The 24,553-nt window shown below is 52.0% G+C and overlaps 1 protein-coding gene across 4 annotated transcripts in view; it reads left to right on the forward strand.

Moving 5' to 3' along the window:
* The window catches only part of CHST15 (carbohydrate sulfotransferase 15), an 83,792-nt gene extending 61,181 nt beyond the window's left edge, over positions 1 to 22,611 (forward strand). For all 4 annotated transcript variants that reach the window (XM_017497875.2, XM_017497873.2, XM_017497874.2 and 1 more), the window contains exons 6-8: positions 8,935 to 9,091; positions 17,996 to 18,143; positions 19,932 to 22,611. In XM_017497875.2, the coding sequence (XP_017353364.1) occupies positions 8,935 to 9,091; positions 17,996 to 18,143; positions 19,932 to 20,122 (496 nt within the window). In that variant the 3' untranslated portion in view covers positions 20,123 to 22,611. The remainder of the gene's footprint in view (positions 1 to 8,934; positions 9,092 to 17,995; positions 18,144 to 19,931) is intronic.
* The last annotated feature ends 1,942 nt before the right edge of the window (positions 22,612 to 24,553 follow it).

Genomic DNA, 24,553 nt, shown 5'->3' on the forward strand with positions numbered 1-24,553 from the left:
CGAAAGCCCTTCACCAAACACCTCTGCTCCTCTCAGCCTCTAGACGCACTGATTGAAAGCCCTGGATGTGTTCTCAGGCAGAAGAGGAGAGCCTGGCACTGGGAATGTCATGCGATGTTTTCTCTAGAAGAGATTTGCACAAGGATTAAAACGCAGGCTGTTCCTAGCACCAAGGGATTCATTATTGATTTAAACCATCTCAAAGGGAAATTAGAAGAACACCTCTGTGGAGAAGAGACGGAATGAGGAGAAAGGCCGTGGCAGGATAGAGGTTGCAGCAACAGCCCTGGATCGATTTCTCTTTCTTGTTCCTCCCTCCAGCTCTCACTCTTTCCTTTTCTTTAAGATTCTGAAAGATTAAGAATTACGAGGAGTCCTTTCGAGGACTGCTGAGTGCGGCGTCTTTACTGAAGCTGCCTATTGATTCCAGTTGGGTTCAGGCGTTTTGCTTCCCAGAAGCTGCCTGTTGACACACCTTGATACCTTGATAGGGGCCCTGGAAGCAGCATGAGGTCACTTTAATAGGACTGAGCTGCTGAGCCACTCAAGGTCACGGGGGTTGGCCTCAACCACAGAGCAGGGAGGGAGGGCTGGCAGCGCCCAGGCCAGAGGACAGCTCGGGCCTTTGTGAAAGGGTTCTCTGAAGACCGTTCAGCGGGGACTGCCTGGTGAGGCGCCACATCTTGTTATTGGTGGGAGGAAAACCACCATGCTGAAAACTCCCAAGTGTTGAACACTTTGTTTTTTGGGGAAATGTTTGCGAAGTTCTTGGCAGTCCTGTGTATTCCCACATGATCGTTTGGAAAGGATGGTTCTGTGCAGGATGAACACCCTAGGGAAAAAGAGTCCTGTTGTGTCTGTATCTGCAGAGATCCTGAGGTGACATGTGTGCCTGCTGGGCCGGGATCAGGGAGACACTTAGAAACGGCTCTGGGGTGGCCAGAGTTCAGGGATGCATCTCACCCGGAGTTCTGGGCTGCTTAGTGAGGCTGACTCTGTTGAAGGAGGGAGTGGCAGCACATGTCACATAGTGGTGTGCCGTGGCCATTGCTGTGCAGTGAGGGGCCCGCCCCTTGGGACCCAGGCCTGGCTTGTAACCAGGGGTAGCACGCCAATCCTTGGTGCCCCCTAGTTTTCTCACCTGTAGAAACACCTGCCATCACGGTCACTGGCGAATCATGAGAAGGTGCTTTGTAAACCTTGCCGGGTTTAGAAGCGTGAGGGATGCATGGCGTCGCCTCTGAGAAGTGCTTCCTCCCGGTCTATGAACAGTTACCGGGGCCCTGTGATTGGATGCTCTGGAAGGAACAAAGTGGGGCTGGGAACCCCACTTGTGCACAAGGAACCTAGGGCCTGATAGGAAAGAGAATGGCCCCAACGAACAGGACACTTGTCATTCATTTGGGCATTTTTAGGCCTAAACATGGATGTTCTTAACTGGCAGAAAATGAGCCTCACCAGTGTCACCCTGTATTCTTAAGGTGACCTTAGACATTCCCTCCAGATCAGCTGGCCTGGCCAGGCCTGTCTCATCAAGCCTCCTGATGAGACAGTCACAGACTGTGATTCAATGGAACAAAAGGGCTCCATCTCAGCTACATTAAATGGCTTTTATCTTGGTAGGAAAAATATATATAATCATTATTGATGGCATCATATCACAGGCTGAAAATTATTGATCAGTGATTTAAATTCGGATGCCAGCAAATGGAGAATAATGAGGCCAGGTGCTCCGGCTGCCTGTCATTACCACCCTCACGTGGCCACAGGACTGCAAGAGGTTATCGAGGGTGAATTGGGGGACATGACTGTGTCCCCATCTCGGGGGCTCCTGCCTGAGGAAATGTGACTGTTACCATAACTGTCACTGAGGAGCCACCTGGGGGGTGTTTGAGAAGCACGGACAGGTGGGACCAGCGTCACTGGGATGGGCCAGCCCAGGACGGCCACCTGCTCCCAGCCACCTGCAACTTCAGCACTCGCTTGGGATCTTTTCTCAAAGGTAGCCCTCTGAGAAGTCCCGTGCGTTGAGCAGTAACTGGAGGAAATGTCACAGCTCAAGGCCACTGAGTGCCTGCCCTTGTCAGAGCTGACACTGAGATCGTGTGCCTTTTGACCTGGGTTAAAAGCAGCAGTCGCTCATCAGGGGATGAAAAACATGTTGGGATGGGGGAAGGGTGGCGTTCCCACGGCTTCGTGGTGTCTACTAAAAACTGCCGAATTGTTCACATTACATGGGTGAATGCTGCGGTACGTGGATCATATCTCAGTATAAAAATGATATGAACAAAAATCCTACAAAAGGAGGAGGAATGCACTGTGGAGAGAGGTTTCCCCAAACTAGTGGCATTGGAGCCAGTGCGGACAGAGTTCTCACATAGAGGGCAGGCCGATCAACTACCACATCATCATTTAGGAACTGAAACTGCTCAGATCTAATGAGCTATTGCAGTAACCAGTGAGTATTAGCTTTTCCGAGAGATGCAAGTCATGCAGTGTGTTCTGGCTTCATGATAGACACCTGAACTCCCCTTTGCTGTGGCTGTCATTTTTCCAGATGCCCACTGTGACGTTCTGTAAACACATGTGCTGTTCCCGACATGTGGAGCGCCTCATGTTTTTCCTAAGTGTTTGTTTGCCATTCTGTTACATTTGTAATTGTTTATCAGTCTCCTGTGACTTATTAAGTAGTTCTGGAGTAGAATTGACTTTTTCTTCCAAATCACAGTGCACCTAAAATAATACAAACATCTAAACAAACAAAACCCGAAAACTACCAGCACAGATGGCCAGCACCCACTCTACTCAGCTGTGGATTTGTCTCCTTGCCTAAGCTTGGAGGTGGGGGGTGAGGAGCTTTGGGGTCGTGCAGGCCTGGGTTGGTTTTGGTCCCGGCCCTGGAGCTTCCTGGGCCGTGTGACCGTGGGCAAACTCCCTAACCTCTCTAGGTGTCAGCTTCTCCCCCATAAAAGGGGGGGCCCGCATCTCACAGTGGGCTGTGAAGATGGAAGCAGAGCACGCATGCAGCGCCCTGCACAGGGCCTGGTGGTGGCGGCCCTCCCTACCCTGCAGCATGCACATCAGAAATGGAAACTGTGAGCACTGCAGGTGCTAAACCCAGAAAGCAGTCACACACAGCGCAGCCAGGAGGAGTAGCAGCAGCTCCTGCTTTAATAATGCTCAGCTCGCTGACCTCTGCTCATGCTGCTTCAGAACAGCACCTGGAAGTGTCCCTGAATGAACTCAGCAGTGGTCTTGGGGTGATCATCCAGGTTTCACATAGCAGGGTCTTGCCCACTGCTGGCCATTTCTCGGGGAGAGACATGTTCATTTCAGAGGCACTGGGCTGATGGAGCCCTATGCCCCCTAACATACACATCCCATCCCACTGCCCCTCCAGGGGTCCCAGGACCCCTGCGCTCTACAGGAAAGGGACTGACCAGCAGCCCGTGAGCGCAGGCCCAGTGTGAGGGGCCGCACCGGCAGCCTTCTAAAATAACCGCAGCACAGAAGGCCTGGAATGCATTTGGACTTATATTTGGAATTGCCGTTGGAAACAGTCCTGGCCAAATGTAATACCCATCTGTTGGGGATGGTTTGCGAGTAAGCAAATGAGGTAGCTCAGCTGGAGGGGGCTGGGCAGCCCTGAATCTCAGGGTGGGAGGGTGTCAGGTCCCCTGGCCCCCACGCTACCCTGGAGCCCTCCTTCCCAACCGCCCAGGCTGCTTCTGCCACCCGGGACCATCCCTTTGTGTTGGATTGCCCTGACTGGAGGTAATACCTTGCCTGCAACCAGGCTGTCTTCCCGAACCTTCTGCCCACTGGTCAGTCCTTCAGGAGTTCGAGACTGGGCTCCTTCCTGCTGAGTTTTTGCATCTCCAGGAAGAACAGCCAGGTTTGGTGCCCAGCACTGAAGGCAAGCGTCCACGGAGGCCGTGAGCTGCCTGTTGCTTGGCTCCACCTTCCCACGTTCCTGATACTGTGCCTCTGTTAATGCATCCCGGGGTTGCATCCATGCCCCTGCAGTTCTGTGATTGTGAGCTGTGTGTTTTCCATGTTGGTCTCCTTCCTCCACTTCCTCATGGGACAGTGGATTTTAAAGACTAGAATACGGACATTTCAGTTTGTCTCTGTGTTTCATCTTGTTCCATGGTGTGCCTGTCTGGCCTTTCAAGGTCCATTGGATACTTATTCTTGATAGATTTGCTGTTCTTCTCAACATATTCTGAGTGGCTTTAACCCATCCGAGTGGCTTTCTCTCACCCAAGGCTATTAACTCACTCTTTTCCCCTGGAGAGTAGTTGAGGGAAAAGACAGCCTTAGGAAGCATTTGCTTAGTTCTTGGGGAGGAACCCAAACAGTGCTCTCCTGTCCCAGTGCTCCCCTGAAGGGAAGTGCTCCTGTCTGCATTTGCCTTCCTTCATGCTTCCTTGTGGGAAACCTGGCCACATGGCCCTAGTCCTCCTGTGCCCTTAGGGCCGCGATTCCCGGGTCTCAGGGTGGCAGAGAGATGTCTGCAAAAATAACTCCTTGGAGTTATTGTTTTCCTTGGAATTGGGGTTTAAAATCTGTATCGGTTTCCTAGAGCATTCGTAATAAATCACCACAAACTTGGCTGCTTAAAACAACAGAAATGTATCCTTTTATGATTCTGGAGGCCAGAAGTCCTAAATCAAGATGTCTGCAGGGTTGGTTCCCTCTGGTGGCCCTAAGGGATGAAAGCTGTCCCCTGTTCTTAGGTCCTGGTGGCTTCCCGCAGTCCTTAGCATTCCCTGGCTCACAGCCGTCACACTCCAGGCTCTGCCTCTGTCTTTCTATGGTGCTCTCCCCAGTGTCTCTGTCCTCTCCTCTTTTTAAAAGGACACCTGCCATTGGATTTGGGAGCGCCCTAAATCCAGGAAGATCTCGTCTTAAGATCCTCTGCTTAATTACACCTGCAAAGGCCTATTTCCAAGTAAGGCCACATTCACAGGGCCTGGGGCTTAAGACTTGGACATAGTTCTTTGGTGTCCACTATCCATCCAACTACAGAATCCAGATGGTGGCCATGGGTTGCGGTGAATCTAGACCCTGTTCAGATGTCTGTGACATAGCAGGATGCCAAGGACCCGGCATAGGGAGCTCTCGCAGTGGGATTCTAGGAGCTCCCAAAGCCCACTGCCAATTTTGTGGGCAGATCCAAACTACCCACAGGTGACTGAGAGGCCAAAGGAGTCTCTTTTCATTCAGCCCAGGGAGAAAAGTGTGGCCTGGCTCTCAAAGGCTGTGAATGTGACTGACAGGAAGTGAGGTAGTGAGTTCACTTTAACTCACCCCAAACAACGAAAGTCAGCCGTTTCACCTGCTAGGGGAGGATTTGTCTGGTTGGAACATCAGGTATGTCTCAGTTTTTCCCGGGGATTACTTCTTGATCTCTAAAGAATTGTATAGAATCAGCAGATTCCTCATGAATTGACTTTGTATTTAAAATCAAGACAGGCCTGAGTGCTTTTGTTTTATTTATGAGCTAAATATCTGCAAGAAATGTTATTACCACAAAGAAAAAATCTCAATATGGAAACCTTCAGCCAATGTTTGGGTTTGTATGAGGTAATTTATGTGATGGAATCCCAGTTCCACCAAACAATTTGGGTAGTTCCGTGGGCATCTTTGGTAAAAACTGGGCTTCGACTTCTTATTTAACATAGGATTTTATGACAGTTTCAGAAGCATCTGTTACTTTTCATTGACGTAATTTCTTGGGCTGAGCCATAATATTGACAGGCCTGGTAGGAAATGTGTGAGCCAGGAAGGGTACCCCTTAGACCAACTGCCACCTGGCATCCTCAGTGCACACAGCCAAACCTTGCTTGAAGAGTCACGCATATCTGATTTTGCCATTTATTGATCAGTTGTTTAGGGCGTAGTAACGATGAGTGACACTGTAGTGACAGATGCCGTGTTTCAGTCTTGATGTGTCTCCTAATTTTGAAGAAGGAAAACAGCACAGGTGATGTTGGGGACACCAGTAATAAGCTGATGTGGTGTTGTCATGGGGAATATTCTCAGGTGAGTGCGGATCTGGGGGAATCCACTCAGTGAGCACCTTTGTTGACTGATCCCTTTGGACGGTGTGGTTGGCCAGGCTGTGGTGGACACAACACTCCTGTTCTTGTGGCTGTTTTGATTGCACGAACTCTGTGGGTAGATCCCAAACCTCTCAAGACTTCCAGGAGGTGTCCTCTGTGGACACTGGCCGTGGATGAGTTCTAGAGGGCTGTGTCAGAGGCACCCCATGTGCCAGGACGGGCTACAGAGGTGGATGGCATCTGGGCCTGTCCCTATGAAATGCTGCTCCTCGTATCATGACCTTAGTTAGAGTGGAGGGTAGTGGAGAAGGCACATTTGTAAGACTGTGCTATAAGGGAGCATGGTTTTTGCTGAAGTGTGTGGCTGAAGGTCTGGGTGTATTTGGAAGTATGGGTGTCATATACCCAGATGCATGGGTGCAGAGAGAGTCACAGAATTGCCTTCCCTGGAAAGAGGGGAAGCCAGATTGGAGAAGCTGAAGGCATAGAAAGTATAGAGCTTTGAGGGGAGAGAAGTCTGACACTAGAGCCATGCAGGCCGCATTTTTCATAATCCCAGTTTCCCCCTTGGCCCAGAGGTGACACAGCAGAGGCTGTGAGTGTGTGAAGGGTTCCGGGGAGAACCATGGGGCTCATGAGGAGGTGTGTGTGTGCAAGAAGAGAGTGGACGTATGGCAGGAAGGTCGAAAACAAACAAAAAGGGCTGCAAGGAGAGATGGAGGAGAAAAAAGAGTAGGAAACACACCCTGAAAGTTCTGTTGAAGATAAAAACCCTTCTTTTTTTTAGACAGGGTCTCACTCCCATGCCCAGGCTGGAGTGCAATGGCACAATCATGGCTCACTGAAGCCTTCTGCCACCTCAGTCTCCCGAACAGCTGAGACTACAGGCACGTACTGCCACGCCTAGCTAATTTTTTGTGTTTTTAATAGAGACAGGGTTTTGCTACATTGCCTGGGCGGGCCTTGAACTCCTAGGCTTAAGCGATCCTCCCACCTTGGCCCACTAAAGTGCTGGAATTACAGGCATGAGCCACTGTGCCTGGCCCTGACATTTGTTAAAATGGCAATGCAGGCCTTTTTCAGGAGCATTTTAGTAGGTATAGGGATCGCCATGACAGTTTTCCAACAGAGGAGAGAGACTCCAAATATAACTAGGAAAAGTAGGGATTTTAAAGGCAAGGAGGCCAGGCGACACGATTTATGCCTATAATCCCAGCACTTTGGGAAGCCAAGGGAGGTGGATCAGTTGAGGTCAGGAAGACCAGCCTGGCCAATATGGTGAAACCCCGTCTCTATGAAAAATACAAAATAATTAGCCAGGTTTGGTGGCAGGTGCCTGTAGTCCCAACTACTTGGGAGGCTAAGGCAGGAGAATTGCTTGAACCCAGGAGGTTAGGTTGCAGTGAGCTGAGATCATGCCACTGCACTCCAGCCTAGGTGACAGAGCGAGACTCTGTCTCACACACACAAAAAAATAAATAAATAAGAAAAAGCCAAGGAGCAGGGCGAGGTGGTTGGTGGCTGGGAAATTACTGAGGGGATACATCAAGGGGGAAGGGGTGGGGATTCTGGCTAAACCAACCTGATAGGACTCTTGCTGGAGACAGGCCAGGTGACCTTCTGGGGGCTGGGGTGGTGGACTAGGAACCTGATGAGCTAAGAAGGGTGATCAGTTACTAAGGGTGGGGGATTCTGGCTAAACCAGCATAGCAGTGTCAGCAGTGAACATTTAGACACATGTAGTTGAAAGATCTCACTGGTGTTTATGAGCACAGTCCATGAACAGGGCAGCATCCCATTCCTGTAATATGAAGGTGCCCCTGTGGGCCCAGCCAGGTCCTGGGTTTATAGGCAGAAACGGGCTGAAGAAGCAAAAACAGGGAACAGAGAGTGGATTGTTCATTTCAAAGTGACTTTCCTTCTCGGGTTAAAGCAAAGGGGATGTCTGACTGTTGTTGTGAATCTCCTGGTTTTTTGGAAACTGGCCCATTATGAGTTGAGTGACATGGCACCTAGCATGGATGATGCTGTTCCGGCCTGTTGGAGCCTAGTGCAAAAGCTCCAACCAGAATGGTGGCCTCTCATCCATTTTATTTAACAGCAGGATTCCTGCTAAAAGAGGGTGATGCAAAGATGGACACGGAGGTAGAAAAGTTGAGGTCTAGGTGGAAGGGGGATGCAGAGGAGCCTGCAATGCGTCAAGGAGGAAGATGCGTTCCTCCACGTGTGTGCGTGGTGTCCGAACGAACAGACCTGTGTCCACGGGTGAAGGCGTGAGTCCGCAGGTATTCATGTGCACACATGGGGGTGCTTTTACATTGTGTCAAAAGTGAGGTCCTACCAACCTAGAAAGACACATTTCATCATTTTTTTTTTCAATGTCAGGAATGTGTGTGCAAAGGCCTGGGAATTTCATGTGGAATGGTAATATTGCGAGAACAACAGATGCTGTTGTTTTTTGTTCCCTTCAGTGGAGAATAGAGGAATGGGAAGGCACATAAAATTTTCATGGCTTCTCTTTGCTAGCGTACCATTTTTGTAATCTGGTGTTGTTTTGAAGCTCCCTGTTACTGTGAAAACAGAGCTGCCTGAGATGACTAGAACGAGCAACAACATAAAAGTGGCTGGCAGTTTGTTTGGGGCCAGTGTGGACATGCCTGAGTCTCGGGAGCTTAAGTGGCCGAGAAGGGCGGGAGCTGGGGGGGAGGGTGAGGGAGGCGGCCTGTCTGCAAGGGAAGGAAGAGGGGTGGCAGTGTTTCAATCAGGAGAACTCGATCATGTAATTGTACGTTGATTTTCATTGTCGCCCAAATGGTGTGATTGCACATTCATGGGTGGTAAAAATACACATTTATTTTATTCACAGGTTGTACTCAGACTATCTCTACTTTGCAAGTTCGAATAAATCTGCAGATGACTTCCATGAGAAAGTGACAGAAGCGCTGCAGCTGTTTGAAAATTGCATGCTTGATTATTCACTGCGCGCCTGTGTCTACAACAACACCCTCAACAACGCCATGCCTGTGCGTATCCCCGAGCCGGCCCCTGGCAGAAGGAGCTGGTTTGTTGTTGTTATGCAAGTGGCATTGTGGGTTTGGGTTTTAGCATAGGAACAGAGAGAAGCGTTTTAATGTGCAAATGCTGTTCCCCATTATTCACAGATGTAAAAGCTGAAAATTGAGGGGCTCTTAGACTGGCTCCCTGCCTTTTTCCCTGCTGGTCACCTGCCACCTCCCCCCTCCTCCTTCGGCAGGAGGTTGAGGGGGCGTTTAGGAAGATTACCATTTAGCCAGACACCCAGCAATTAGAATCGGCAGAGACGAGGACACCCAACTCTCAAATTGTCTGAAGAGCATTCTCTCGAGAGGTGGTTTGTTTTGTTGGTTTAAAAAATTACCCACCAATGATTTTCATTGCTTCTCTGACAGCGTCTCAATTGAAAAATATTTTCTGTTGATTCCTCAGTCGTATCTCATGTTTTTCCTTCAGGACTGTGTCTGTAAATTTCTAGCCTTTTTGAATGCAAAAAGCTGTTAATGGTGAATTCAGCACCTTTTAGCTGCAGGATGGTTTTCCATGCTGGGCTCCCGGGGCTGGCTGAGTGCTTCATCAGCAGGGCTTTTGCATTGAGGCTGATGCTGCTGCCTGTCCCGGAGTGGCTTTACAAGCTGTGCTCTGCTCAGCTTCTCCTGGGGCCAGGCACGAACAGTCCTGCTTTGGAATCTCGGAAGCCCCCAAGGTGGGGAGCTTTAGGCCAAGAGGCTCTGCCTGCTGTTTCTTATTACAGAGGCCATCGTATCTGGAAGGCAGCAATCGGGGCAGCGGGTGGGATTCCAGGCTGTCCTGCTGGACTTTGTAGTTTGGCAAGGAAGATGCCACAGGACACAGGTAACCCCAGGGCCTGGCTGTAGTGCCAGGTAGGAGGAGTGTACTCTGGAAGCCCCATTGGTGTGGGTCAGGTTCCCAGCTTGAGCACTTGCTGGCTGTGTGACTCTAGGCCATTGTCTCTGCTTCTCTGAGACTCAGTTGCTTTGTCATACAATGGGGTCATAATGCTGCTTTACTAGGTTGTTGTAAGGATTAGAGTGATGGGTCTGTCATGTATTCCTGTGTTAATTCTTCCTGCTATGTCCCCTGCGTGGTGCTGGGTCCTGGGGCCGCAGCAGTGCCGGGACAGGTATGGTCCTTGCCTTCCTGTGCAATTGGTGGGGAGAGAAGATTGAGGCTGGGCAGGGAGCTCTGGTCCCCAGAGAACCACCCGAGAACAGAGCATCAGGCGGGTTCTTAGGAGAGGGAATGTCTGTGCTGAGGCCTGAAGGATGAGCCGGCCAGGAAACTGAGGGCCACGTGTGTAGAGTCCCAGTGGTCAGTACCCCCACCATGCAGAGCAGCCAGCCGTGTGGTGTGGGGGATGAGGGCAGGGAGGGAGGGGGCTTGGGCGCATGGCACTTGGGGCTGCACCACCGGGACTTAGTGAGCCTCAGAAGACGTCAGATGTCACCCCAAGAGAGATGGGACCCCTCAGGATTTTAAGCAGAGGATAGTGTAGGAGTGCAAAAGAAACGTCTGATTACCATGTTCATGGAGGAGGCACCTGTAATAAAGGACTAATAGGAAAAAGCACACGTATTTGTTTAACATACATTTCTTGTGACCCGGGAAGGAGCCTTCATAAGGGAATGGAGACCCGGCGAAGCAGGAAACTGGTCTATTTGTGCTTAGGTTTGATGAAGAGAGCAGTGGGGCAGAGGGCTTTGATTGTCAAAGGGGGAATGACCAGTGGCCCTATGGCCACCATCACAGGGGACACAGGGTCTTGGGGAAACTCGATTTCTGTGTGGCTTGGCCAGCACAGCTCGTCGGCCTGGCTTCGTGACCCAGAACCGCTCTCAGCTGTGGCTCTTGGCCCTGGACCCCTATGCAGTGAGTCTGAGAAAACAGGCAGGGCAGCCTGGCCCGGCCCTCAAGGCGGCTTCCTGAGGGGGTCTCGGGGCTGGGGTTGGCAGGAGGAAAGGGGCACTGGGCGTGGCACCTCAAGGTGGGTTTGTCGGGGTTTCCTCCAGCACTGATCACGATGCTGAGCACAGAGGGGCACCCAGTGTGTGGCGACAGACATGAATTGAACTGCAGCTGTGACTCAGGCCACATCAACACTTTCCTGCTGCAGGTGGACAGAGCGAGACTCCCTCCTGCAAGCCCCGCACGGAGGACCCTCAGTCCCAGGCGTAAACAGTAATAGCAGCAGCTAAGAGCCAGCGCTATGATGGGTCAGATATCAAGGTTGGCATGCAAATCGGGGAACATGCACGTGGACTGGGTTTCCCCATCATTCACCATGCCTGATCCAGTCCGCCCACGAGTCCCTGTCCCTCTTTCTCCCTGTTATTTCTAGAGAGTTCCACTGTTCTCTTACCCTCTGCTGCTGCTCGGATGCAACTACTGGCCCTTTTATTGCTACCCTCACCTGCACAACTCCCCTCTCTCTGGGAGATAACCCCTCCCCAGGCCCCTTCTCACCTTGATCCATTGCACCAGGCATCTTTCTAAAGGGCTGAATTGCCATCACTGTTGATGGGGTTCAGGACACACTGCCCCAAAATATAACGGCTTGCCATTTGAGAAAATGTTAGAAAACAGGAAGGCCGCTCTAGCCTCCCTGTCCCTTCGTCCCCTCGTCCCCTCAGCTGGCTGTAAAACCCTCACAGCAGAGCTGCCCTCCCTGTACGTCCTCATCTCTGAAGACGCGGGGGCACAGAGGTGAATCTGAACAGACAGGCCTGGCTGTGTCTCCCCTAGCTCCTGACCACGAGATTATTCCCCTCACAGGGATTGGTGGCTCCGAGCTCCCTTCTTTGGCTGGCACGCACGCTCTCACTCAATCAGCCAGTATTTATAAATGCAAAGCAAAGAGAGGAAGTTCCCCAGCATTATTAAGTGACATAATTTGAAATCCTAAACAATGGTCATTGCAAACAAAATTTGTAGTGTCGTCAGAAGCCCGTCTCCAGGTGAATTTAAAGTGCGGCTGAGGGATTCGCCTACTTTAGTGGGGAGCGGGGGTGCAGATCTGTTCCCCGAGGGTCGGGGGCGCAGGCCTCCCCCAGGAATGAATCTTGAAGGAAAAATCCAAGGAAAATCCAAGAGGAAGCAAATAGGAATGTTGTCCTGTCTTTCCTAGGGGCCTTCTTTCAGCAAAGGAATAACTTGGTTGATGGCCTTCAGGCCCTGTCTGAGGCCAGCACCTTGACCGAGGGAGGGGTGAGGAGGAAGGCAGCGGGTGGTTCCTGGCCCCAGCTGGCCAGGTGACTCCGTTTGCCTGGCCCCCTTCTCTGCCCAGGGGCCTCCTGGTAGATCAGAGCCACCAGGTGCAGCCTGCCAAGGAGGCTGCTTGTGCTGGTCAGAGTATGGATGGGAAGTGATGGATTCAGCCAGTGTAGACCCAGCACCGACCTGGCACTGCACCTTCACGCAGGCCCTCCCGTGCCTGGGGCTTCCTGATTATTACTGGGAAGACTGAGGCTCAGGGAGGCAGCCTTCCTCTGGAGTCACAGCCAGTAAGCAGAGGATAGGACCCAAATCTAGGCCTGTAACCCAGCTTCCCTTAGACGTGTGTTTGGCCTCACATTTCCCCAGTGATCTGATCCTCAGTGGTTGCAATGCTGCACCCATGGTGTGGCAGGCCCTGGTCCAGGAGAGAAGGTGCGGGACGGCGCTGTGACCAGTTGTGTGCTTGGAATGAGGCGTGTGGCCCCACCTTGGCATTTCTATCACATTGCGCCTTTTGAAACTTTCTCCTATTCATGGTGCTGCGTGACTCTCAAAACAAACCCAGTGGGTGGGTGGGAGGACAGGAGTCGTCAGTGTCACTGTCAGCAGATGAGGACAGTGAGGGACAAGGTATCCAGCTAGTATGGTCGTAGAAGGGGCTCGAGCCCTCCCCTGCAGGCCCTGGGACTGCTGAGTTCTCTCTGCAGGAGACTGCCTGAAAAGGACTGGGAAGAGTGGGGCAGGCCTGGGCTTTGCACTGTGACTCCTAGGAGGAGGAAGGAAGGAGGAGGCCGCTTCAGCTGGGCTGGGTTTCGATGGGCAGGGAGAGGCAGGGCAGCGGCGATCTCCTGACTCAAGGCACAGTTTATTTTAATAGCTTTAAATAGTGTTTCTTGCCACAGAAGAGTGAATATCTAATGTGCACGTGTAGTCTGCATGCTACTGGGCACTTTGTACCAGGCAGAGCGTTTCACACCCCCATCCAGTGCCCCAGGACCAAACGTTTGGGTGCTTTCTCCCACAGAGAAGGGAGGGTGTGCCCCTGCCCTCCTGCTCTGGGTCAGCACTCCAACTGTGAACTTAAGAGCACTGCTGATAAACGTGAGAGCACTGCTGATAAACGTGAGAGCACTGCTGAGACTAAGCCATAAGTTCACGGCACCATCGTGTCCTCCCGGTGTTGTGTATGCTTGAATCTTCCTGATAAAAGGTTTCTAAAACTCCACCTGTGAGAGAGGAAAGGCGTCTAACCTTTGTTCATTACTGCCAGACCCTGTCCCAATCCCTTTCAATGCATTGTCTCATTAGAGATCCTTGAAATCCATCCCCGTTTTACAGATGGGATCCCTGAGGCTCACAGAGAGGTTCATTCTCCCACCCATAGCTGGTATCAGGCAGGCTCAAGGTTCAATCCCAGGTCGATGGCCTTTGAAACTCAGGGAGTTTCTGCCTTCCCTAGCTGGCTCCTGAAAGCAAAGGGTTTTGCTGGCACGAGGCCTGGGCTTTTATGTTCAATTTTGTGTTTTGCTGAGGATGACAAGATAGCAGTTTGGCGGGCACCTCTGGTCAAGGAGATCCCCAGGGGCAGGCTTAGTGGACAGGAGGGATGTGGCAGTAACAGATTGTCCCTTCATCTTCTCTTCAGTCCCTGGAGAGCTCACATAGCAGAGAAAGAGCCAGGCAATCAGAAACCTTCCTCTTAGAGGTGAATGTTTATTTCTGGGAGGAGAAGCCAGTTTCCCTTAACTGTGAATCCCAGCCCAGCCACAGCCCTGGGAGGGCAGCTTTGTAAGGCACCCGGGCCCCCTGCACACCCCGAGGGAGGCATTCACTGCCTTCCTGTGGCACCAGGATGCAGGGGCAGCACAGACCCCTCTGCCTCTGGCCAGCCCCCGCCACTGTTCTGCAGCACACCCTACCCTGGGGGGTGCTCAGAGCGGCCAGTGCGCCTGCCTCAGAGCAAGGGCTGGAGAAGCCCTGTGCCTGGACGAGCAGCAGCCGCAGCCCCTGGGAACTTGTCAGAAGTGCAAGCATTCAGCCAGCCCCAGACCTCCTGAATCGGAAACTCTGGGGACAGGGCCATGGTCTGTTTCTCAGGCCCTCCAGGTCGGTGTTTGTGGGCTCAAGTTACAGAGCCACCACTCCCTTCTCCTTGCCCTCTGGGTGGGGGAAACCTGCTCCAGGGCTTGCTTTACTCTGCCTGTCTTCTCTCCAGCCACTCCTTTCTCCATCTGTGCATCACAAGGTGATCGCTGAAGTCTGTTTCTTTACCAGTTCAGCCCTGTCTCCACCACGAGATTGCAGCCTCCCTGAGGCCAGGGCCTTGTCTGTTAGCAGCAAATCACCATTGCCTAGTGGGGTGTCTGGCACATGGTGGCACCAGCTCAGCTTATTTGCCAAATGAAGAATTGGGACTAGTGGGGATGCTGGATGGGGACTTGCAACTGAAATCTCTAGTTGGGGACAGAGGGGCTCGGCCAGGTACCCATCCCTAGTTGGGGACAGAGGGGCTTGGCCAGGTATCCATTCCTAGTTGGGGACACAGAGGCTCAGCCAGGTGCCCATCCCTAGTTGGGGACACAGAGGCTCGGCCAGGTACCCGTCTGGGGAGAAGGGGGACTGGGACTGTGCTCAGCTCAGCCCCGGCTCTTGGCAGGCATTGCTGTTCCCTGGGGCCCTGCATGGGGGACGAGCCCCATGTGCACAGGTGACCTGGCTTCCGGTCCTGGCTCCGAGAGTATTGGCCTGTGACCCTGAGTAGCCCCCTGCCCTACCCTGGGCCTCCGTGTTTTTATCAGTTAATCCACTGGCACAGTTACCTTCAAAGGCTTCTCTCAGCTCTGATGTTTTCTCATTTTAAGCACATTGGGCACTTGCCCTAAATACTCTTTTTACTTTTGTTCTATTTTGGTTCTCTGTCCTATACCGGGAAAAGGTGAGGGAAAAGGAATCTAATGGGGGCTTTGTCCTGTCTTCACGGTGCATGGCTGTAGTAGTGATGCTGCCTGCACCAGAAACTGTCACTTGAGGTGATCACACTCCCACTGCCTGGCAAGGGAGCTGGGGGTTGGGGTGGGAGTCGGGGACCATTGGGGTGGATGGGTCAGAGGGAAGACACAAAGAGGGAGGGAGCTAGCTCCGTGAGAAGCCCCGGAGTGCCAGGAGGCCCTTCCCGCCTCCAGCCCCTGCGGTTTCCTCTTGTCCTCCTCTTCCTGGTCCAGCCCCGCCTGCTGAGGAGGACCACGCTGTGGTTCGGGCCCGTGTCCACCTGAGACAACGCCGGGAGCTGGGGACGACGGGTACCAATGAGGTTTCAAAGAACATCTGTCAGGTGCAGTGCCCAGTCAGGTGCACGGACAGGCCACGGCTGCTCTACAGCACTCCAGCCTGCCACAAACACCCGCTGCTTTCCTTCTGGAAAGTTCTCCTGTTGAAAGGCACGTTCTCTGGGAAAGATAAACCTTATCAGACTGGTCTCCCCAGCGAGGGATGACCTGCAAGCCTGCCAGGGAAAGAATTGAAAAGCCCCAGGAGGCTGGTGACTTGACAGCGAGATGGTCTTGTCAGGATTTGTCTGCGTTGGAGGCGACACGCATGTTTATTTCCGAGACTGGCACGTTCTCATTTTCTCTTTAGCTTCGGCCCAGCTTGAGGTCCTTTTTCTGAGCTGGCATGTGAGGTAGCAACAAAGTGTGGGTTGGAAACAGCTAATGAATTTTGGAGACAACTTATCCACTCTAATTGCTTTTCTTCCTCCCCACCCTCCTCCACAGTTAGGAAAATAATGAAATGGGAAAGGAATCATTAGCATCTGTACGTATTTTGCTCAGTCTTTCATTGTCTTATTGCTAACACTGTATTCAGCAATTGCACCCAAGAACCATGTTGAGGGCCAGCTCCAGGCTCTGCACAGGATAGGATGGTGGAGAAGCCGCAGTCTCTGCCCTCAAGGTCAAGGTCCAGGCCAAGCTGGGCAGGAAAGGAAATGTGACATGAGAGTGTCTGCCTAGAAAATGGGAACTCCGAAGAGGAGCCTGTGGAGCTGGGAGGTGCTGCCTCTGGGAGGATGAGCTGGAAGTTGAAGCCACGCTCAGGACTTTCTACGCGCAGAAAGCCATGGAGGCTTTAAGCAGGGCTGGCTGTGGCCAGGTCACCGGTTTGGAACGCCCATGCTGGTGGCAGGATACAGATGGGAGTGCAGAGACCTAGGGAAGAGGATCAGCCAGGAGGCTGTGTCAGCTTCAGGCAGGTGTAGATGGGGCGTCAACCAAGGGATTGGTGGCAGATGAGAAGTTCTGGGCAGACACAGATAGGCAGAACAGGGTCCCTGGGTACGTGGGGAAGAGGCAATGGGAGAACCCTGGAGAAGGGGCCTCATGGTGAAAGGGGAAGAAGCTTTTTTTTTTTTTTTTTTTTTTTAAAATGGAAGCTTTGCTAAGAGTTTAGGGTGAACTGTGGGGTTAGATTAAACTGTTCCCAAGACTCCCTCACTTCCAACACTAGTTGCAAGTTCAAGAGAGATATTCCTCAACCCACGTTCAGGTTCAGTAATTTTCCAGAAGTATTCTCAGAACACACTGGAGGCTATCACTCTCATGGTTATGATTTATTACAGGGAAAGGATGGAAGATTAAAGTCAGGCAAGGGAGGAAGTGCAGGGGCAGAGTCCAGGGGGACCCAGATGCAGAGCTCTGAGTCCACTGACTGTGGAGTCATACATGGTGATCGCGCCACTAGCCGTGGTGTGTGACAATCCTCGTGGAGCATTGCCAGGCCAAGCCCTGGGGGTCCAGGCTTTTTACTGGGGCTCCATCACATGCGGCTCCTGTGGCTGACCTTCAGCCTCCAGTCCTACCAGTCAGAACTGACACCACATGGCCCAAAGCCCCATCATAAATCACAGTGTTAACCTGCCTATGGCCAAAGCCCGCGGGCCAACCAAGACACTTCTGTCCGGGAGGATGTCCAGGGGCCTAGAGATCACCCCCCAGGAGCCGAGGGAAAGACTAGCGCTCTCTTTGAGTAGAGTTAAATCTTCACCACACAGCTTGCGGTAAGGCACGAGAGAAGAAACAGAAGGATGAAGACCCAGGAAGTGGGTAATGGAAAGAAGAAAGGATTCAAATAGAAACATCACCTGTGGACTTGGTTAAGTGCCGATTAGCCACTGACTGACACATACCCTCACGGTCAAGGCTGTTCCTGTGGCAGCAGGCATTTGGCTCGTCACTCATCTAGGTTGTTTTTGGGGTGTCTGTGGTTGATTTTTCACAGCCCGTTGTGTGCTAGGCATAGAGGTCACACCTGGGGAGCGGAGAAACAGCCAGGATATTGTGCAAAGAACATACGCACCACTGGGTGGCACACCCTTGACCTCTTCCCTGCACTTCAGTCCTTACCTGTGAAGCGGAGGCACGGAGCTATTTACAGGGTGTTGTGAGGATTAAATGCAGCCCCTAGTATAGGAATTCTTTGTACATGCAGCACAAAACTCCCCATAAAGAAGCAAGAACGCCTTGTGTTAAAATCCAGCTTCTGAAATTAACTTCGCTAGGGTAACTCTTTTGTGGTATAGTGAAATGCCATGCCACAATTGGAAAAGTGCCCTATGATGCCAGGGCCACTGCTCCTGAAATAATGCCCTTCCTCTATGGTCCTAGGTGAGGCTCCAGGTCGGGCTTTATGCTGTGTACCTTCTGGACTGGCTCAGCGTTTTTGACAAGCAGCAGTTTCTCATTCTTCGCCTGGAGGATCATGCATCCAATGTCAAGTACACCATGCACAAGGTCTTCCAGTTTCTGAACCTAGGTATGAGTGTGGTGCTTAGACTTACGAGGCAAAGCATGAGCTCCATGGACTTGTTCTGGGAGCCTTCTGGGTCAAATGCGGACCTGACCAGCTGGATGGGGATGGGCTGAGCTGGAAGCACTCAGGATGCCCTCAGAGAGGCCTGCTCACTACCATTTATTGAGCACCAACTACACACAGGTCATTAGTGGGGTTGTGGTGAGGGAGTCTCTGGAGAGGAGGAGTTGGCTTCCCTTCTGGGAGCTTATGGTCTAGTGAAGACAGAGGAGGAATTCGTAGGACACCTAACTGAATGATAGGTAGGCTGCCATGGGGAAGGTCAGCACTGTCTTGAAAGTTATGTGCTGATGGCTTGGGATCCCAGCTACTGCAGGGATGAGGAAGCCTTCGTGGAAGGGAAGGGCCTGAGAGCTGAGCTTTGTAGGACCAACAGGATGTCACTAGGGGGTTGGAGCAGAGGATATGGGGCTTGGAGGAGGGAACAGACAGATCATTGTATCATCTTGGGTGTTCTTGGAGATGGCTGAGTTTTGGCTGCTGGTCATGGCTGCTGGGCCCTTAGCATGTGGATACCAGCCCCCTCCCCCAGGGGCCTGAGCGGCACTTTGTGGTGACAGGCCACACTACTGGCTGTGACGATGGCTGGCAGAGGCATGTGTACAGGTGGCAAGTGCTGCCCATGTGGATGGGGCACCCAAGGATGGCTTGAAAGGCTGAGCAGGCTCGGAACAAGCTGCCCTCCTTCCCAGAATACCTCCTGCAGCCCTGACTAATGGTTTTGCCCGGGAACTTTGTTAATTGAATATTTCTGGAAATATATCTGCCTACCACTGGGACTTGGGCCTCTTTGATCATTTGATTTTGTTTCTCCTTTTTTTGGAGACCTGGTAATATGATGGATTTTGATGAGTTCTTTCCCTTCCAAGGCTTAGAATCATCTTTCTTTGATTTGGCCCCATGTTGACTCTGTCCCATTAATGAGCTTGTCTTTTGTCCCCAAGATGGACAGTAAAGTCAATTCTGTATCTTATATGACCCTAGGATGCTCGGACATGCTTTTTCTGTATATGGGCTAAGGACTTTAGCCAGATCCCAAGAGCCCCGGGTAAAGAGGCTTGAGCAGTGATGGGTTACACCAAGAAGCTGTGGCCCAGAGGGTGGGATGTGGGGGTGACCGACAGCCCCTGCCGGCAGGGCCTCTCTTCACGATCTCCTTGCTGTAGATGGAGGTTCAGCCAGTGGGGGTTCTGGGGACAGGTGGCCTCCTCCCTACCCTCCTCCTTATGGCCACTTCATAGCAAGATGCACAGGGTGAAACTGTCCGGGCCTGGGGCCCTTGGCATGAGCAGCCTAAAGTAGAAACGATGATGGTGGAATTCCGGAGGGATGCTGAGCAGGAGGACTGAAGCCCATGGGCTGTGGCCGGCAGGCTGCACATTCCTCCAAGGATGAGCTGACACCCATGGGAGCAGCCCATCCAGGGCTGCTGGAAGGGAATCCTTCAGGTCAGCCTTGGGCGCTGTATCGTCATTAAATGCCAGTTGGGCGCCCCCAAGGGTGGGCATCCTGCGCCCGCCATAGAATTTCTTTGCAATTTCCTAATGGTGTTTCCACCTTCCTCCCTTAGTGCCTCCAAAATGGATCCAGCCAAAGAATTTTAATCCCCAAATACATTCTTCTTAGAGGAAACTCCTGTCTGAATACAAAGCATAGCTGGGATTTCTGCCAAGTCCCTTTTACTTCCTGCCATGCCTCCTGCCTTACAGGACTCATCTTCTTTTATTCTAGGGCCCTTGAGTGAGAAGCAGGAGGCCTTGATGACCAAGAGCCCCGCATCCAATGCACGGCGTCCTGAGGACCGGAACCTGGGGCCCATGTGGCCGATCACACAGAAGATTCTGCGGGATTTCTACAGGCCCTTCAATGCTAGGCTGGCGCAGGTCCTTGCTGATGAGGCGTTTGCGTGGAAGACAACGTGAGAGCTGAACTCGTGCTGCACGTGCTGGGCCCGTCTGTGCTGTCATCGCCAGGATTTTACAAATCTCTCTTTGTGGGGAATTGTTTCACTCACGGTGTGGAGAACCCCAGGACTCCACCACTCTAGGCACACATCAATTAGAACCATTTTGGAATTTCCTTTGTGATGTTCAAGAGCTCAGCAATGGACCCCTCACAGAGCTTTTCTGTCTGAGGCCAGCAGAGACCCCAGTTTCTCAAGAATCCAGCTCTGCTCCGAGAGTCTCCTGAAGCGTGGGGAGGCATATAGCTTGCCCTGCACTGGGCGTGGAGAGAACACCTGGGGAGGCAGCCCGGCCTGCCCTGCCCGCCTCCGCCTTCTGGAGAGCCTGAGTCTGGGTGCTGAGTCAGCACGCCAGAGGTCACGCCACAGGTCATGGCCTGGCTGGAACTCACACTTCACATTCGCTTCTTTTCCCCCTAGAGATGGGGTCTCGCCGTGTTGCCCAGGCTGTCTATATTCAGTGGCTATCTTCACAGGTGTCATCATATCACATTCACTTCTGAAACACTCTAGTTGAGATCGCAAAACTCATTGGGACAGAGAACTGCAGTCTTTCGAGAATGGAGGCTCTTCCTTTTTTTTTTTCTCCTTTACTCCAAAGTCAGCCCTGCAGTTTCTTCAGATGTAAACCCTGTTACCTTACTGTTTCCAAAAGGGAAAAAATAAGTCAGTTTTTGGCAGCACCATCATCTCTCTGACCTGTCCTGTCCTGTGGACTTTACTTATGTTAACACAGAAAATGAATGCATTTAAAACAAACCACTTTCTGCATTTGACCAGCCCTCGCTCGCTCTCTGCTGCTCTTTATACTTTCTCTCAAGAAACTCAGTTTATAATTGGAAGGGAAATTTTTACTGTTAATGCCAGAATGAGCAACCTCAAGGAATTGAACACTTCATGGAAAATCTAGGTAATTCAAGCCCTCATCAGGTTTATAAGATCTTCAGAGAAACAGAGGATTTTAATCTTTAGTTCTGGCCGGCTGCAGGCTCCATTTCTCTGCCTTCCCATTGGGAAGAGTTTATTTCCACATTCTCTACTACATGTGGTCAAAGTTCCTCACCCAGCTAAAGGACTGCAGATACTCGTGTCCCCATTCTGAAACACGGTGCACAAGCTGAGCTTGGGCTGAACACGGCATATTGAGATTTGGAATGAGATTTCTAAGAGCCGTGTTCTTCATGGAACTTTGCAGGCTACTTGGCAGCTTGGTTTACCACTGGAGGGGCTAGAGGTCTTGTCATGTCTTGGAAGTCATGGGGAAGACTAAGAGAAGGCTTGAGCATCCTTGGCAACAGCCCAGGTGGGACCTGGATGAAGCTTTGCACTCAAGTGTTGTCAAGGGAAGCTTCCTGTGAACCAAAGTTCCCAGGCCAAGATCTCATCCACCAAAGCCAGAAAGGGCAAGCACCTGTCTCCCGAACTCTAACTTGTACGTGTGAGACAGACTGGGCTTCGGGGCTGGGAGGATCTGCAGTCACTCCGTCCCCTCCTGGTGCTGTTGTCTTTCTGCCATTGGAGAAGGGATGCACAGCCTGTTTGAAGGCCTGCAGAGGGCGCAGAGCCAGGGTGGTCGGGGCTGTTTCTGCTACTGAAGGTGCTGTGTGTCCTTTATGCCCACCGGCAGGGACAGTTCCCTGCTCCTCTATAGGCGGCACTGGGAGCAGCCACCAGCAGGGAAACCTGGCTTGAGCACAAGGATGCTTCAGGGAGAGATCACTTCAGTGTGTGTGTATATTTATTTGCAGTACAGAGAGAGTGCGTGTGTGCGCGTGTGTGCTCGTGTGGGTGGGTGCATCTTCTGAGTGGGTTCTGTTCAGTTGCTGATGAGGCTCCTCCACTCTGGACACAACCCTTTATAGATTAATTTCTCTGCCAATTAACTTGTCATTTTCAGTACATATTTTACTATTCCATACCAACCATAATTACAACAAGGGATTTTTCTTATGCACTCCTATGCATGTGAATAACATGTGGTGTAATTCTGCTTCTTACAGAAGTATTACTGAAGGTATTATTTCCAATATTATTTGGTTTATTATGCGGATCTTTTTTATATATGCAGGCCCATCCCTTCTGTGCCAATCAATGCCATCCAGACATGGTCTTTCCCTCCAGGAGCCTTTCTTAGAGGGCACATCTGCTGCCTCTGCTTCCTCTGGTTCGAGGCCCGGCTCTTGCTGACAGCACAGGTTCCGTTCTGGGCGGTGGTTCTCGAGCCTGCCATTCAAAACCAAAGTGAATTGGAGCATTTCTCACGACGTGGTATTGAAGTTCCTTTGTGTTCTCAAAAGCTGTGTACCAGATTGTGTTAAATTGTACTCCCTTAGTCCTGTAAAGTACGTTAAGTGAACCGCAGTTATGCTGTACTTTTATTAATATTTAACATAATTAAAGATGGATCCATATGAGTGATGCCTGCAGGGCGCGTGCTCTTCCTCTGCAGCCCAGCTCTTCCTGGGAGGTGCTTTTACGGTGTCCTGTGTGCGTGAATGAATTGTGGTGGTTTAGTGTCGGACCCGCATGAGTTGTACAGGCATGTGTAAAGGGCAGTTACAGCCGTTCTGGTGGGTGAGAGACGAGGTGTGGTCGTGCCAGCAGCAGACAGAGGAAAACCCAAGACCAGAGAGAGGATTCAGATGCTACCCAGGAACCCCCTATGCGAGTCCTGTTGGGGCGTGAGTCAGGGTGGGAGGTCCGGCCCAGCCCACAGTCAGGCCTAGTGTTGTCTTCAGACCTTCAAATTTGAAGGTTAGGTGACAACAGGCCTTGTTCCTGTGGCCTGCCTGGCCCCTGGCAGCTGTGAATTTGAGACCCCCGGCATCTCTGGCACGTGCCATTTCCACTGAGGGCAAGCCCGCAGGAGGAGGTGGTGTGCGCTCAGCTGGGGCAGCCAGGACAAAAGACCACGAACAGTGGAAACTGATTTTCTGAGTTCGGAGGCCAGAGGTCCAAGCTCAAGGCACTGCAGGGCTGGTTTCTCCGGGGGCCTCTCTCCTGGGCCTGCAGATGGCGGATTCTGTCTGTGTGTTCATGTGGCCACACTTGTATGCCCCTGCTGCCTCTCCCTCCTTATAAGGACACCAGTCGGAGTGGATGAAGGCGCGCTCTGATCGCCTCATTTTAACCTCAGCATCTCTTTAAAAACTTTATCTGCAAATGCAGTCACATTCTGAGGTACTGGAGCCTGGGACTTCAACATATGAATTTGGGGGACACTTTTCAGCCCATACAGAAGGGACCTCTCAGGCTTAGGGCTCTGGAAGCTGGGCCCTCTTGAGCACAGCATGGACCCTGGTGGGTCCCCTAGTTCTGGGCAGACCTTCCTGGGGGAGCCTCTCTCCCTAGCACCACCTTCCACAGTGGTGTGCTGAGGTTGGGGGCTGGTGTGTCCAGGCCTGGAATAGGGAAAAGCCCGTCTTTTCCTGCCAGCGTCAGGAATGGCTTTGCCCAGCAGGGACTGGAGGGCGAGGGGGAGTCAGGAGCAGGATAGGCTGAGTGCATTTCTGAGAGCTGAGGGCTCGACTTCCTCCTCCCTTTCAGGTTTCCTGTCAAAGCCTCTCCCTTGAGGCCACCTACTCCCCACCAAGAAACCAGCCCTCAGGATGGATCCTGATGAGGAGCACGCCTCTTCCCCACAAAATGACTCAATTTGGGAACTGAAGCAAAGTCTGTGCTCCGGGTGGAGGAACTCTAGGGACCCCTGAGTGTGGAGAGATTGTGTGGGTGGGTATTTTCCTGTTGCTCCAGAAATCTCACCCTCCAGGCAGCCGTGCTGCTTATGGTGAGGTGGATCCCATGGGGACTGATGGGAAACATCACTGATGAATCGGGTTTTCCCATCACTTCACAGGGCAAGGTTCCCTGGGGAGCTGCAGAGGCAGAAGAGGTCCCGTGCGGGCAGAAGCTGCATTGGCTGGAGCAGCCGTCGCTCTGGGAGCTTTGTGAGTTTCTGTTGCTGTAAAGGAATACCTGAGGTTGGGAGTTTATAAAGGAAAAAAAGGCTTGTTTGGCTCACGATTCTGCTGGCTGGGGACTGGGCATTGGGTGACAGCCTCAGCCTGCTTCACTCAGGGTGGAAGGTAAAGAGGACTGGCTGTGCAGATATCACAGAGGGGAGGACAGCTCCAGGGGAGGGAGGCGCCAGGCTCTTTTTAACAACCCACTTTTGTGGGAACAAGGAGAGCAAGAACTCACCACCCCCAGGAAGGCACCAAACCATTCGTGAGAGTTCTGCCCCCATGACCCAGACACTTCCCATTAGACCCAACCCCAGCATTGAGGATCAGATTCCAACACGAGGTTTGGGGTTCACACATCCAAACTACAGAAGCTGCTATAAATCACCCAAACCTAGTGGCTCAAAGCAACACAAGCTTGTGATCCC

Source organism: Cebus imitator, unplaced genomic scaffold, assembly GCF_001604975.1.
Source record: "Cebus imitator isolate Cc_AM_T3 unplaced genomic scaffold, Cebus_imitator-1.0 Scaffold235, whole genome shotgun sequence".
Lineage (NCBI taxonomy): Eukaryota > Metazoa > Chordata > Mammalia > Primates > Cebidae > Cebus > Cebus imitator.